Source organism: Drosophila guanche, unplaced genomic scaffold, assembly GCF_900245975.1.
Source record: "Drosophila guanche unplaced genomic scaffold, DGUA_6, whole genome shotgun sequence".
Lineage (NCBI taxonomy): Eukaryota > Metazoa > Arthropoda > Insecta > Diptera > Drosophilidae > Drosophila > Drosophila guanche.
The window spans coordinates 8,135,017-8,151,726 of record NW_022995747.1 but is presented as its reverse complement, the minus strand read 5'-3'; the positions used below and the strand labels follow the sequence as shown (position 1 = coordinate 8,151,726).

General features: G+C 45.7%; 2 protein-coding genes across 3 annotated transcripts in view; both read left to right on the top strand.

Annotated features, from left to right (window-relative positions):
- LOC117582947 (peptidyl-prolyl cis-trans isomerase G) lies at window positions 1-4,032 on the top strand. The gene is made up of 8 exons (XM_034271056.1): window positions 1-405; window positions 530-617; window positions 1,301-1,330; window positions 1,401-1,540; window positions 1,605-1,761; window positions 1,821-1,950; window positions 2,011-2,250; window positions 2,310-4,032. The coding sequence occupies exons 1-8, from the start codon at window positions 102-104 to the stop codon at window positions 4,029-4,031; spliced, it is 2,811 nt and encodes a 936-aa protein (XP_034126947.1). The 5' UTR covers window positions 1-101; the 3' UTR covers window position 4,032.
- A 615-nt stretch (window positions 4,033-4,647) lies between these two features.
- LOC117582945 overlaps window positions 4,648-16,710 on the top strand; it is a 61,962-nt gene continuing 49,899 nt past the window's right edge. Inside the window, exons 1-2 of one of the 2 annotated variants that reach the window (XM_034271054.1) lie at window positions 4,648-5,041; window positions 8,505-8,916. In XM_034271054.1, the coding sequence (XP_034126945.1) occupies window positions 8,790-8,916 (127 nt within the window). In that variant the 5' untranslated portion in view covers window positions 4,648-5,041; window positions 8,505-8,789. Of the gene's footprint in view, window positions 5,042-8,466; window positions 8,917-16,710 lie in introns of both variants that reach the window. The other variant, XM_034271055.1, reaches the window with a different exon arrangement.

The following is a 16,710-nucleotide window of genomic DNA, read 5'->3' as shown; positions in this document are numbered from 1 at the left end:
CACACTAAAAGCAAGCCGACATTGTGCAACGCGAAAATTCGTGAAAAATTTTATCAAAATACAATTCTGTTCGAGAAAAAGTAAATAAATAAATATAAATAATGACGGTAAATAAGCGTGACGCGAGTGCTGCGCGTCCGCGTTGTTTCTTCGACATAACGCTCGGCGGTCTGCCCGTTGGGCGCATTGTTTTCGAACTATTTAGCGATGTGGCTCCCAAAACGGCCGAGAATTTTCGCTCCCTTTGCACGGGCGAAAAGGGTCTTGGTTTGATTACAGAGAAAAAACTGCACTACAAGGGGGCCATTTTCCATCGTGTGGTGAAGGATTTTATGGTCCAAGCTGGCGATTTCAGTGCAGGCAACGGTACCGGCGGCGAATCAATTTATGGCGGCATATTCGAGGGTAAGCAGCGTGCCCTCTCCCTCTCTTTTTGTGTGTGTACATATGCGAGCTCTTGCGTGTGTGTGCGTGTGTATATTGGAAAAAATCAATAATTAAAGACCGATTTGTTGTTTGCATTTGACAGATGAAAGCTTTGAAAAGAAGCACGACCGCCCATTCCTGCTGTCGATGGCAAATCGCGGCAAGAACACAAATGGCTCGCAGTTCTTTATGTAAGTTCGCCTCGTTGCGGGGCCAGCGCTAACCCCCCCTCCACGCCATGCCATCTATATTATCTTTACAGTTATGTTCGAGTCTTCAGCACGTTCTAAATCACATTTATTTGATCAATTTTAAACATCTGTTGTTGTTCATTAATCTATTGCCATTTAGCGGGGATTAGCGCGCGCACAGAATTGTTTGAGCTGCGGCGGGACTGACCGACCGACCCAACACCAATCTACCAACCACCTGCAATCCCCCTGCAATGCATACGTCTTGTGGTCTATCTGTGGGTGGCCGGCAGTTGCTGCTACTCCTCCTACTCGGCTACTCCTACTGTGGTGCCTCCCCCCGACACCGTCCACTAGCTGCGGCTGCTGCATCGTAGATGGCGGCCCACTGGGTTCCCTCTATTTCTGCCTGCCTGTGTGGATGTCCCCCAAAGATGTACCCGCCTGATGTGTCTACAGTCTCCAAAGCCACTGACCAGGCATTCTGTGGTCGTTGCTTGACGTGGTTCTGCACCTTGGTCTCTTTTACTTTGTTGCACAAAAGGCAAAGCGACAAAAAAAAACAGCGGAATAGCCGAAAGAACAGCAACAACAACAAAGAACAACAACAACAAACAACAACTCCAAAAAAAGTTAGCAAAGTGTAAAGAATATCTTTTCTCTTCTTCTGTTTCTCATTGTAGTACAACACAGCCTGCGCCACATTTGGACAAGTGAGTAATCCGTTGCACCCGCGAATAACCAATCCAATTTGAATGCTAATCCGAATCTTTGTCTTTGCAGTCTCCATGTTGTATTTGGCCAAGTTATAACCGGGCAGGAGTTGGTTCGCCAATTGGAAGAGCTGCCCGTTGACAGGAACTCGCGACCGCTGCAGGATGCGGCCATAGCCAATTGTGGTGAACTGATCAGACAGACAAAGGGTTAGTGATTGTTAGAGGAAGCATTGGAGTTCTCATGCCAAATTTCTACTCACTCGTTCCACAGCCAAAAAGGAGAAGAAGCGCCGCAAGCGCTCAACGGCCACAGATGACACAAACAGCGAGGAGGATAGCGAGGAGACGGCGGATGTCAAGACACAGCAGCAGCGCAAGGACAAAAAGAAGAAGCGCCGCAAGGAGGCTAAGGCCAGCGAGAGCGAAGAGTAAGGATATGGATTATTAAGAGATTTTTCCTACCTCTAAATTTGCACATCCAAAACAGCAGTGACAAAGGACGTGGTAATGGTCGCCATGCCCAGCAACAGCCAGACAATGATGAGGAAGAGCAAGAGGAAGGCGAACTGCATCCTTTGGTCACCATCACCAAGATAGATCCTAACGAGATACCCGAGGTACAGCCCCTTCCATAATCTAACCTAGCCACAAAACTGAAGTTTGCTTTTCCCGCTCAGGTATCGAATAAATTTCTCATGCGCAGCGAAAAGTCGCGGTCCAGGGATCGGGAGGAGCGTGAGGTGCGCGAAGATCTTGGCTATGGCCGCGATGTGGACCGTGAACGGAATCGGGAAGGACGGGGCAAGGACCGTGAACGGGAGCGGGATCGTAATCGGAATGCATTTGGCTGGTCGAAGAAGCAACCACCGCCACCCACATCACGTAGCGGGCGCATTGTCAAGGGGCGTGGCGTGTTCGTAAGTAAAAAATTGCATCCACTATGAGCCAGAAAATCAAATTCCAATTCCGTTTCCAGCGTTTCCGCACACCGTCTCGCAGTCGCTCGAGAAGCAATACGCCGCCGCACTGGAAGCATGCCCAGAAGCGGACCATTAAGCTCTCGGATCTAGAGCGCATCGAGGAGGAGAGCAAAATGCGTGAGGAGGAGACACGGCGCCGCGAACAGGAACGCAAGAAACGTCACGAGGAGGCCATCAAGAATCCTAAAAAATCGTTCTTTGAGCTGTCGCATGCCAGCACCTACGGCGGTAAACTGACGCCAGACAGATCGCCCGATCACAAGGGCAACAAGCCCACAACCAGCAAGGACCTGCCCGAACGCAAGGCCAAGGAGCCAAAAGAGGATGCGGCTGCTGCACCACCCAAGCGTCGCAAGTCTGTGGACATGAATGCCCTCGACTACGAGCAGCAGACGGATAGCGAGCCAGAGCCCGAGGCCCCTGAGGTGCTGCCCAGCAAGGAGTCGAAGAAGTCAAGCAAGGCCGAGGCCAAGGCAGAGGCGCCACTGAAAAAGGAGCGTGCAGAGAGTCGCCCCAAGCGCGAGGATCGCAAAACCCAAGAGGAGAAGCCCAGAGATCGCGATAGACAGCCAGCAAGGCGTAGCCGTGAGCGCTCTGCCTCACAGCCGCTGCGCAACCGCAATCCGCGGAGTCGCTCCCGTTCTGCCCAGCGTTCCCGTCGCTCTCCGCCACGTAGGGCGCAGTGGTCGCCGCCGGGACGACGTGGCCAGGGGGGCAATAATCAGGGCCAGTTTCAGGGCCAGTTTCAGGGCCAACATCAGAATCAATTTCAGAACCAGCATCAGAACCAGATGAATCGCGGCCGACGCAATCCCTTCTCCGATGGCGGCGGACGTCGCCGTCGCTCGCGCTCCCAGGACGAGTACAAGAATCGTTTCCCCCTGTCGCCCATACGCGGACGGGGGGCATCGCCCAGCGGCGATCGTCGCCGACAGCAGCAGCAGCAGCGTTCGCGCAGCCGTGGGCGGCGACAGCAAACGCCCGATCGCCGTCGCCACGAGTCGCCGGCAGGCAATCACAGACGCCAGGAATCTCCAGACAGACGTCGTCCGGAATCGTCCCCGGTGGCCAGGAAGCGTCAGGATTCGCCCGTGCGCAAGCGGCAGGAGTCGCCGGCAGGAAACAGAAAACAGAAGCAGGACTCGCCACCAAAACGGCGCCAAGACTCGACAGGACGTAGGCGCTTGGACTCCTCGCCCGAGCATCGACGCAGCCGCAGTCGTGGCGGCCGCCGACACAGCTCCTCGCGCAGCAACAGCAGATCCCGTCGCCGTTCACGCAGCAGCCCCCTGCCCAAGCTGACCTCGGCCCTGCCCATGGAGGAGGATCGTGAGAAGGCGGCGCGCGAAAAGATGCAGAAGCGAGCCGAGGCAGCGCTGCTGCTGAAGGAGCACATGCGCAAGGAGATAGCCAAAGAGGAGGAGCGCCGCGCCGAGAAGCAGCGACAGGACGATCTCGAGAAGGAGCGCACCACCAGAGAGCTGAGCGAACTGGAGCGCCTCAAGGCGGAGACGCTCAAGAAGCTGCACGACGAGGATCACAACGGCAGTGGAACGGGCGACGGAGGAGCTGGTCCTAGTGCCGCGGCCGCAACGCCTGGCGAACAGCCCTCTACCAGCCGTGGCAAGCGCGAGGGTAGTCACGAGGAACGGCATCGCGACAAGAAGCGCAAGCATAAAAAGTCAAAGAAGGCATCCACCCGCTCGGACTCCGATTAGAGTAGAGTTTTATCATATAAAATCGAAAATCAAAATTTTCGTTCCACCAATTGGAGACATTTTACACCTAACGGCAATTGTATAAAACGTGTCACACTCTCTGTACTGAACACAGTTTAATAAATGCAAAACGTTACTGTACATTTCAAGCGGTTTTTTCTTGCAATTCAAATTTAAACAATTCTTTCTGTTTTGTCTTCCAAGTTTCCCTTTCATATCTTTGCACTGTCTGGCACCACTGCTTTTGCTTTTTTTTACTGTTTTTCTTTCGTTTCATTCATGCTCTCGACGTCGACGCCGACGTTGCCATTGAAATTTCGTACGCAGCCGGCGCAAACAAAAATGCCGGCAAATAAACGCAAGCTTACGCAAAAGCTTTCAAAGAGAGCGATTTAACATAACTTGCTGCTGTAAGCACACGAAAATCGTGCTCTCTCGGCTTTCGAGAAATGTTAGAACGATGGTGTATTAGCACAACCGGGTGACGTTTCGCACAATTCGAAGTAACATTTAAGGTTGCTAAATCCCACCTCGTTGTACGAGCACACCTTGCTACTGGTTACACCACACGAGTTTGAATTAAAAGTTTTTTACATTTTTAGCTTTCAGCGCCAAGCCAACATATTCCTCTTTGGAATGGCGTACATGTTTGGACTTGTTTGCTCCGGTTGCTGGGAAAGCTGCGGGCCCGCGTTCGCAATTTCGTTGTAATCCCAGCGCCAGCGCCGCCTCCGCGTAGCCGTCGTAGTATCTGCTAGAATCTGCTGGGCGAATCTTTGAATCTTGGTGATTTTTGCGAGCGTTGTGTTGTGTGTCTTGGGCCAAGCGGGGCGACAAAAGCAACAAACAAAAAATGCCAAACAACAAAGCTTTGGGCGAATTGTGCGCGTAATTCCGTTGATTTGGGCAGCGCTGTTCGTGTGCGTGTCCGTGTGCGTGCGATGGTGCAAAGGCAATACGAAATACAAACGTAAAACGGAAATGCAAAGAAGAAACAACACAAAACAAAGGTAGCGAATCAACAACAACAACGACAGACAGGGCAAAGCAAAGGCAAACGCAAACACAAAGACGGGGGAGACGGGCGCGGGCAACAGGAGCCGGTGCAATGCGTGCACAGAGACAGAAACAGAGAGAGATGGAACTATGTGTGTGTGTATGTGTGTGTGTTTATGGCAAATCAAATGAAAACGAAATGTGATTCATTCATTGTCTGCCGGTTGAAGCGAGAAAGAGATGAAGATAGAGAGAGAAGTTCAATTGCCAAAAATTCCAGCATTGTTTAGTCCTGTCTCAAAAGCAAATTATGACATAATATAAGCGACAGCGAGATAGTGAGTAAGCGAGAGAAAGAGTGAGAGTGCGTGCTGCGGGGGTGTGCAAAAAACTGACAAATGAATATTTTAAAACTCGCATATTCCAAACAAAGCAAACTCCCTCCAACACTCCACCGAAGAGAAGGATATGGAAACGCAATAAAAACATGACCGCCAAAGTACAGTAGTTCTTCCTCTTCTACTACGAACGGTAGGCAGCAGCGGCAGCGCAGGCAGCAGTCAAAGCTCTCGGACGCAACAAAGCGAAAGCGTAGCAAAAACAAGGAGCAAAAACAGGCATCAGATTGGAGTGGGATGGCGATGCCGATGATGATGCTCAGAAAAAGCTTAGTAAGCTGCGCTGCTGCCTGCGCTGCCACTGCTGCTGATGTTTCTCTGCTGTTGCTTCTTTTCTCTTTGTTTTTCTTTGCTTTACTTTATTTGCAAACAAAATGAATTATCAGGCCTTGTTCCCAGTTTCGTTTTCACAAAACTGTTGACCGAAAGTGAAGTTGAAAAAGGAAAAATATTGATTTGGTTTGGCGACAGTTTAGCGATCTCCGAGTCCAGCCCATAAATCACTTCTGCTTGCACTTAAAACCGCCTTATAGCCATTCCACGACTGAAACACATTCTTGCGGAAGTGAAACTGAGAACACGGCCGTGTACTCTGATACTCGATGATGGTTGAAGAAAGAAGCACAGCAGCAACAACAAACAGCAGGAGCCAGAGCAGATGATGAATACAAGAAATAAGCATAATAGAAGAACAACAAAACGAGGTACAAATTTCGAGGAAATCGAAATTTTTGCGTCGTTGCTGAATTTTTGTTTGCTCTCCTTCTCTGCCTTCTCCATCTCCCTCTGCCCAACACAAAACAAACTTTTATCCATTCTGAGCGCCTGTTTCTCTCTCTGGCTCTGCCTTTGCATACGTGCATGTGTGTGTGTGTGTTTTTGCCCGATATTTCGCATACATATACATTGTTCAATTTGTTTTATATAACACACAGAGAACCAGAATCAGAACCCCCAATACGATTTCCGCTACGCTTCTTGCTTATCTCTCAAATTGAGGTTTTTCGTTTGGGGCTTAAATTCCTTTTTCGTACGGTACTGGCACGGGCACACGGTTTCGGGTTGTCCTTTCGGGCGATGAAACTTTTTTGTTAAACTACAAAATATTGTATATTAAAAGTTGTAAACAAAAGGGGTCCTCCACACAACAAATAAACGCCGCAATGCATGGGCAAAAATTTGTCGTTGCCGACAGCAAAAGTGAAAAACCCATAGAAATTCACTTTTTCTACAGAATTATATCCTTGAAACGAGGTATTTTAGATGTGGCTAAAAGTTTGCTTAGCTAAAAGGGTATTCTGTAGCTGTAGGAATAGCCAAAGTTCCGTCCGATTTAGCCAACATTTTATTCAAATATTTCTAGATGCGATTCATATGCCAGCATTTTTGCATTCTTTTTTATTTTTGCACCCACTTTTCCGGCAGAGTATTTAAATCTTCGACTAGCAAATGCTTTGCTTCTTGTTTTGTTTCTTGTTCGTTTTTTGTTTTGGCAGATTTTTGCATTTTCTTTTGATTTATTGAATTTTTTTACAATTTTTTTGTTGGTCGCAACAAAAAAGCAATTGTCATACATATAAAACTTTGTCTGTGGCTGCAGCCTCAGTAGCTGTCGCGCGGTTTGCCGTTGGCGTCGCAGCTGGCGTCAGCGTGTGGCTTTGCAAAAGCCTTTGATAGTGGAAAAAAGCAACAGCAGCAATAACAGTAATGGCGCCGCAGCGGCAACAGCAGAGAGCGAGGCTGTGGCAGTGGCAGAGGCAGCCACAGCCACGGCCACAGCCACAGCCGAAATATATTTTAGCATTCATTTATGCGATGATTTTTTTGTTTTGTTTTGTGTTCTCTCGCTCACTTTGGTTTGCCGCGCGAATCCGAGCACTCTAGAAAGCTAGAAAATGTATCTTTCAGATACACGCGCCTTTGTGGTACTTGTTGTCGCTGTCGCTCTGTCTCTCTGCCTGTGGAATTGAAATGTGCCCGCTGCCTTTTATGGCACCATCATCATCAGAGCATCATAGCATCAGCATTATGATTACGGCACGATTCGTGCGTAATGGCAATGGAACCGTAGTGGCCGCCGCCGCCAGAAGTCGGCAGAGATGTGGGTCGAAGAATCATCATCTTCCCCGTGGAAGAGTCACAGAATTTATCACAGCTTAAACCGGAACACAAAAGCCAGTACAAATTTAATGATGATACATAGATGATACTTAAAAGGGATATGAACGCAGATTGAGGATTACTCTTGGCCTGTGGCCTATGGCGCAAAGTGTCTCGAAATTTCTACCAAGCTCTGGAATTACGAGCACGGATTAAAAGTGAAATATATACTCTAGGTCTGGTCAAGGGTCCTTTCACTTCTATTTTACAAGAAACCTTTTTTTTCCACTAAAAAAATGAAATATGGCATAGGGAAAATCATTAAAACCTCTTTGAGGCACTTATTTCTAGGAAATCGTTTACTTTTATTTAAAGAAAGTGCTGCCAGCAGTCAGTGGAAGTATATGAATGAATCGATATGGCAGAATCTTAAACGCACATTTAATGATGAGAAGCAGAGGCTAAACTTCTGGAAAAGTTTCTAAAATTTTCGCAATTAAAAGCTAAAAGGAAATGTAATTAGGTAAAGATTTATTTAGACATGTAGTATATAAGGAAGAAATAAACATATCCTTGGTGTATGGAAGAGCATTCTTGCATTCAAAATCTCCGACCCCCCCACAGCGAAGCTTTATTGTTTCGGCTGTTGGCTTTTATCATAAATTTTAAATGTCTCATCCATTTGAATGTTGACAGCTAAAGAAATTGGCGCCAGGTTCGGGAGATTCAGGGTCCTGGCAGCCCATCATGTTGTGCGGTAATGTTTGTGCGGACTATTAAACTAATTGCGTATACGCACTGTTGCACGCGTAAAATATTTATGCGTGTGGCGAGCGTTGCCCCCCCGTCCCCGTGCCACAAAATATATTAGCATACTTTTGTGTGCCACCCCCGTTTGCCCTTGTGTGTGTGTCGCCGTTAGATTAGTAAATAAAATTCAGTGATTTGATTTTTCCAATCCGCCGCTCCATCTTCGAAGGAGAGCCACAGCAACAATGACAAAATACTCGGCGTAACATCCCCAAAACAAAAGGCCCAAGCGGAAGACTAACTGGAAGCAGCAACAGTTGTTGTAATCGTATCCCCGATATAGGACATAGCCACAGACTTGGTTTGGCATCGAACGCACAGGAAAAGCCAGCCAGAAGGAGGAGGAGGAGTTTGAGGAGTAGCTGAAGTAGGAGGAGGAGGAGGAGGAGGAGGAGCAGAAGCCATCGGGCAAAGGGCATACACTGGCCAGCGGAACACACGTCCTGCGATTGCAATGTTTTTGTTTTACAATCGAAGCCTCTTTGCCATTGAACTGTTTGAGATTTTGCTGCTGCTGCTGCCACTGCTGCTGCTGACCGATAACAATGGAGGACTGACCCTCACCAAACAGCCAACAACAGGTGAGTACTGTACCACTTCTTGAATATATATAAAGAAATCCTTGCAGCTAGTGCCCACCCCGCCCACCGTTTTCGATCCCGCTCTAAACTTGGGCAATAATCATAAAGTAATGGCGTAACGGGGCAGGCGTGTCCGCATTCCACACTCCAAGCCAAGACTTCTTCCCTGAGGAGTCTTGGCCAAAAACTTGTTGAGTTTTCAAAGCACTAGGATGGGGTTGGGGGTTGTGTGGGGTGCTTCTTCGAGTGCTTGTCCCTTGGTTTTCTAGAGCCAAATCCCATAAAGAAAATCAGCAACATAAAATATTAAAGTTGGTAAAACACGCGAGAAAAGTTTTCGACGGTGTTCCAGATCGCCCACCCGTTGAGGATTGAGCATTTTTTCTCTCTCTCTCTCTCTGTGTGTGTGTGTGAGTGGCGTAGCCAAAAAACTACCCTCTACTTTATTTTTGGCATTCGCTTCTCGTGGGGGTTGCTCTCGGGAATAGTCCTTTTGCATGTAAGCCGACCATCGGGTCGGTTATTGCGTCGTTGATTTGGCTAAGCGAAATTATAATTCTAATTTATTACTAAGTGAACAAGTCACAAAGAGGGTTACGGAGAGAGAGCGCGGCATGGCCCGCATCTGTTTTGCTTGGAATTATGAAATAAATTGAGAGATACACCTGTCACATTCTCACGTGGGAGCATTTATCCTTTCACAAAAGCAAAAGCCAAAATGCAAATAGAAAAGAAATAAAATGAAATGCCCAACGCCACTGAAGCATGATGCTGGGGGGAGGATTGAGGTACCACCCGCATTTCGGCATATGGGAAACGTTTAAAATGCTTTCTCAATGTGCCTGAGAGACAATCAATCAATTCGAGGGACATATCATGCGGTCATCCCTCATTTCCCCAACTCCTTAGCACCACACACACACACACACACACACACACAATCATCAACTATTTATCCCCAATTGCTTGGAAGAAAAAAACAGGGCATGGGTAAGTTCATAAAACCAAACCAAATGCGAAAACTTTTGCACACATGACAGAGCACACAGAACCCCAAACAGCGGAGGGAAAGCAGTGCAGGAGCTAGAGTAGGTCCGGAAAATAGCTAGTCCAAGGGTGGCAGTGGGTGGTGGGTGGCTGTGGCTGCTGCCGCCTGCGGGCGCAACGTTTTTGGGGGCAACAGCAATAGCAAAGGCAACGGCAAAGGCAAAAGTCCAAGTCCAAGTCAAACGACTAAGCGGCATGTCGTCAATAAATTTTCCATTAAATTCAAAGTAACCCAAAACAAGCAAAAATAAAAGGAAAACTGGGGAAAAAAAGAGGGAGCCAGCAAAAAAAAAGAAGGAAAAACTCGTCCCGTTATAGAGGGGAAAGGAAAGGTATACGGGAGGAGGAACAACATGGCATGGAACACTACATAACTTTTCCTTGTTACACTTCTCCATGTGTAGCTGTGTCTGTGTGTGTGTGTGTGGGTGGGAGTCTCTTTTTCAGTTGGTGGGAGGGAAATGTATGTGTGTTTGTTATTGGTATAGCTTCCTGCTTTCCGCTTGCCTGACTGTGCCGCATGCCTCCTTCAACTGCCTGCTCGCCTGCCTACATATTTTGCCGGGGAATTGCCTTCAAGTCTTCGAGCCTCTTATTCAATTTTCGCTAGCGTGTGGCGCCATCTAGCGCCCACCGCTGCTAAAGGCAGCAACAACAACAACAATAAATGGCATCAAGCGTTGAACAATATTGTTGCCGCTGGCAATACACCGCAGGCACAACACACCATAAGCTATGGAGGAGGCGGCAAACCCACGAAACAGAAACAACAACAGCAGGCAGCAGCGGCAGCCATCAAAACATCAAAGGATGAAAAGGTCGAGGCTTCAAATACCCTTAAAAAATAACCCAAATCCTATTTTTGAAACACTGCCCCCCAGGGAGTTGAGATCTCTTTCTGTGGAGGAGAACCACATGGGATGTTGTCGATATTTTCTGATGCCTTTCACATCATCTACCAGAAGTCTAACACTCATTGCTTATATTACCCTTAGAATACTTGACATTTTCTAGAGTATTATATAATCCTGATTAAAGTCTAACACTCATTGCTTATATTACCCTTAGAATACTTGACATTTTCTAGAGTATTATATAATCCTGATTTGCAGGTCTAAAAGTGGTGCTTGAATCTTGAACATATAATAAAAATATAATTTAGTTTTAAAAAATTGCTGCCATCAAAGCGCCTTCTCCATGGCTCCATGGTTGCTCTTGTCATTCCATCCCTAAAGGGTATAAGTTTTCTTAGTAGATCTTTTGTTGTTGTTCCTTTTGTTGCTCCTATATGTACATATGTACTTGTTGTTGCTGGTTGTTCGTATACATACAGCAACAAATCGTTTGTGTGCCCCATTGCTGTAGCTGTTGCTGTTGAAGCAACAACCCGAAAAGCCGCCACCCGCCACCCCCTCTACCACTCTGAGTGCTACGTATTCATATGCAAATATCTCTGAGACCCTTTCGTTGCTTTGTTGTTTCTGCTGTTGTTGCATGCCACTTTTGTTGTTGTTGTTATTATTCTACGGTGCGTTGGCGTCGCCGTCGGCTTCGGAATCGGCACCGGCGTCTGCGTAACTGGCGCCCAAAGCTTGATTTCAATTTCCAAGTGCTTCCTGCTGCCGCTGCTGCTGCGGCGTGGCGCTCTGCTATTTGACATCTCAAGCAGCGTTACAACTTGGCTGCCACCAGAACAACAAGCAACAACCAAGAACAACAACCAAGAGTCACAACCAACAGCAACCAGCAAGAGGAACTTGCAAGAGAAATGTAAGAATCAGGCACTGGAAATGTTGGATGCTCTTCACAGAACGAAAAAGTTTCTATGATGCAATTGGGAAGAGTTTCAAATTTATTTTAATTAATTTTAAATAGTGAAAAAACTTTTTAACGAAATTCGCTCCAAGCTATTATTGTGCCGCTTCAGCCACACGACATGTATGTTGTTTCTTATGAATATTCGCTGACATTCTCTCTTACAGCATTCACTTGTGCATCAGAGTCCATATGCATAAGCTTAGACCAGTCCCCATTGAAATACCTTATAGAGTCTGAAATACTCCAGCTCTGGAACCTTTCTGCTAGTGTATTTAGAACAGCAAACAAACAACACCACGCAGGAGAGGGTTGGGTGGTGGAAAAACAGTTGAAACAACAACTTGAGGAGTCAACGCTTTGCTGGGCGCAATAGAAAACAGAAAATCGGCTCATCCAGACCACAAAATGCAAGGCGTTTGCCGCTCTTGACAGGAGTGTGGAGTGGCCCCCATGAGGATGGGAGGCTGGCGTATGACGATGAGCCCTAAATGCTGCCGGCGCCGAAAGAGACAGCTTAAAATGGTTAGAAGAGTGAGAGAGAGGGCGAGAGAGAATGGGAATAGCAGCAGACTTTTGCGGTGTCTTGAGCTCCGCCTCTAAAGCCCCGAAAACTGTTCCTTCTATCTGTGTATCTGTATCTGTACATAGCGCATTTTCCCTGATTAAAGTTTCTACACATGCACACACAGACCTGAAGGGAAAATGGCGTTGGGAATGAGAATGAGAGACTATGACGATGGTGTCCTGCCTGGAGAGGATCCTGCGTCGCATTATTCGCAGCAGTTTTCCCTCGTTTTATAGCCTCATTGAAAATCTCCGGCATTTCCCTGACAGCTTTAAACTGATTGCTCCGCTGGTGCTCCTGATGCTCCTGGTGCTAGTGCTGGTCGCCTTCGATTCGATTCGACTCGATTCTCCACTGCTCACGTCCGCCTCGCACCCCGTGAAATGTGAAAATTCTTGGGGAAAATCAGTTAAGTACAACATGGACGGACATAGACCTTTCGCAGCCCTCGCCCTCCCCCTACAGAGCTCTGTGGCAGAGTCGCACTTAGCACTAGAGCAAAGATTTTATTTTTTCATCGTCGCGAAGCAAAAATCTTTGGGGAAAGTATTTTATAAATTTCATAATCTTCTAACGCGGATAGTGGAAGGGTGGGGGAAATGGCGATGGCAAAGGAAGTGTCAGTGAAACATATTTCCTTTTTTTGTGCTGACAATTATACGAAAATCATCCCCCTCTACAGAGTGAGAGAGAGAGAAGGAGAGGAGGACACACCTCCCTTCCGACACTTATCTGACGCGTGCGGTGTCCAATAAAAAACAAAATTCTATTAGTTAAATTAGGAAATTGCAGTGGACGAACATTTTAGATTTAACTTGAGTTTTGAAGAGTTTTTTAGAGCAGCTGAAAGCACTTCCAGAGGTGTAGAAGTGTTTGGAATGTGCCATGAAAAGAATTGCAAGATTTATCAATCATTTTCTCTCTTATTAGCAGCCATTAAATTACAAATAATTCCCATAGCTGAAAAGATTACACGTTCCAAACATTTACCATTAAAAAAGTGACACTGAGACATTGATCTGATCTCCTTTCCATCAAACTCTAAAGTATTGAATTCATTTCCTAATGTATTTTTCGTCTAGACAAAGATGACAATTCAGTTTTTGTTTATTAACATTCCTGGGGTGGCATAAGTAAACCAAATAGATATTAGCTATAGTATTTGGAGAAACCGTTGTCTGTCCCGCCAGACTGGAATAATAAGAGGTGCAAAAATATAAGCAGGCGACAATTAATTTTAATTTATTTCTGTTGATAGAGCCTTTCATGAAGAGCGGTTATAGATCACTTCTTCTTGGTGCTTTGGTACTTTTCCGCTCGGTAGACACATACGCATATTTAGGCTTCAGTTTGTGCCCATCCACAGGCACAGCCATAGACTCTTTTACATCAACATCCAGCTCCATCCACGTGTGCGCATTTCATGGAAAGGTTTCTTGGTGAAACAAGTGGCAACGTTATAGTAGGGTATTTGGACTAATTGGTTACCCTTTTTGTTGAGAATAAAATTGTCTAAAAATGGTTTGACAATTATTTTAAATTGAGAAAAACATTTATTGGACAACTAATAAAATAATATTCAAATTAAAATAAAATAAGCTCCTATAGTAATTGATATCCTCACTTTAGCAGAACGTCCCAATATACCCCAAAATCTACTCCATCGAGTGCAGGGTACTAAAACCAGAGAAACACAAAATAGAAGAAAAAGCGACAAAAATGAAAGAAAATATTCCCCTAGTCAGCATGACATTTGTAATTTAATTTCTCAGCCTCCCTTCCTCCCTCTCTCACTCCCTCCCTCCTCCTTTTTTCTCCTTCTGCAACATGTGCCATGCGTCCGTCCAACTTCTTGCAAAATGTTTGTATAAAAAATAAATATTAAAAAAAAAACCCTCATGAAAACATTAAAAATGAAATGAAAGCAAACTCCAGCAGAACCCAAGCACCCCCCTCGCCCACTCTGTGGCATAATGCGTAAAGTGCTGCCGTTTGGCAATTAAAATTATTATTAGAAGTTAGTTGGCATAAATTTTGCGTAGCCGTGGCGCCACATTAGCAAACTTTTTTCGCCCCTTCCCCCATTTTTTACAATTTTAGAGCCAAGTTTATGCGCAGGCGGTGGGAGTAGAGGGAGTGGCAGTGGGTGTGGGCCATAAACGAGAAAATACTTTAATAGCATACAAGCGGGCCACAGCTCTGCTTTAAACTGGGTCTAAAGTAGAGGCCTTATCAAAAATGGCCTAGATGAGGCAGCATTTCCGTACCAAATTTGGCTCTGGCTTGCAGCTGTGGCGTGTGGCAGCTGCGACCTAAAATTGAAAGAGGCAAAAAGCCTTAATTTTATATGAATACTTTTGCAATTGGATGAGTTTGCGTTCGGCCTTTGAAATACAAATGTTCATGGTCATACCTGGACTGCAAATGTGGACTGCCAGCTGTAGAGGTAGTTACAGGTACAAGTCCATAAAATTTCATAGGAAAAAGCATTATCAGATCGTACATTCCGTAAGTTATTTTCTATGGTTATGACCTCCCTAAGGAGTGCACTCAATATAAAATAAATACGAGCATTAGTGTAGATTGAATCGTGATTGGAATCGTTTAGGGATTGCCACAAACTACTTACAGCAGAGAATGTGCTTCCTGAATGTGCCTCGTGGGATTTCAACTGGGAGATGCCCCGCAGAAAAATATAACTATAAATAAAATTCTCATATAAAACTTAAGTTGTACATATTTATGTACATATATCTAGTGCTAGTTTCTTTGACTGAATCGAATTGATAACTAGAGCGGACAAAATTGGTTTTTAGTTCTCTCAATTAACCGAAGAACAGAGATACATATGAGGAGAAGAGGTACTTTAGGCCTAGCCAATCAATTCGGTCTGCTCTACACCCCAAAACGTTCATAATTCATGGCTGGGTTCTATTTATAAGCCACTTTCATGCTTTACATGGCCAATTGTTGGGATTCTTTCGATATTCCAACCAATCGTTCGTATGTCGCGGCTTCCGTTGCCTCCCCTGGAACTCCGCCGGTGGGCAATATTGTTTGTCATTGTTCGTTTCGACTGCCTTACGCACAAATACAAGAAGTACAACAAATAAAACAACTACAACAACGGCAACACTTTACAAAACAACAATGGAAATAGCACTTACAACTTGAACCTGGCCCCTGCAACACCAATCCCCTCCACTCCACTCCACTCCACTCCACACCACTTCCCTGTGTGGTTGGGCAATATATATCCACTGCCCTGCGCTGCTGGCCGTACCCCTCTCTGGGGTCCAGCTACAGGGCCCCAACGACAGTGGCAAGTACAAATAAAATCCATTAAAAGTAGTACCACGTGTAAGCCTGAGTTTTTTTCCTCCTTTTTCTCCCGGTCCGGGCCGACCCGCTCTCCCCATCTCTCTCTCTCTTTCTGTGTTATTTATTTATTTTTTTCGTATTAGAATGACGCATATTATTGACGTACAACAGCCAACGGAGGCAACAAAAAAACAAAAACGCTGTAGAGTAGGAGATGTATCGATTACAGTGATACCCATTACAAATTTGAATATTTCTTGATTAGGTACGTGATATATGTATATACCCTATAGTAATTTATATAACAAATTGTAAATCGTTTACCCAATAACCATTGCCAAGGGAAACATTATTCTTTCCACATTTTTCTTGCCATAATCTGTGAGATTCCAAAATGAAATATTATGCCCGACCTTTTACTGAAACAATACACCCCAATGAACTCTGCAATCACCTGGGTATAAAAAGAGACAAGTGAACAGAAGGAGACTGGCGCAGGGACTGGGACAGGGTCAGTAATTGACGCTTTGGCCAAATAAGAAAACAAAAATTGCCAAATGCCAAAGAACTTTTATGTCCGATCATGTCGATAGGTGAGTGTTGCCACCTCCTCCCCCTCCACCCACACACACACACACACACACACACACACTTTACCCATTTGAGAGCAGCAGCAGCAGAAAAATGTTTCGTCTGTTCGAGCATAAAAGCAGATTTCATGGTGCCTGTAGCTGGAGGGCATCCCAAAGGTGGGGGTAAGGGAGGTGACACCTGTGCTGTGTTTTGTTTTTTCACCTAGTCATTGTGTGGTCAGAGGAAAACAACAATTTATATGTACATCTATGTAGCTAGATATGAGCTCTACTTGTACACACGCGTAGATTTGTGTGCCGTACACCCCATTAAAAAAATAAACGCAACATTCAAGTACTTTGTTATGGATGTTAGCCGGGACCTGTATGCCAAGTGTGTGTTTGTCTGTGTACGAGTACTTATCGAAACATATCATATCATGTGCATTATATGTTTTTATGATCAAATGT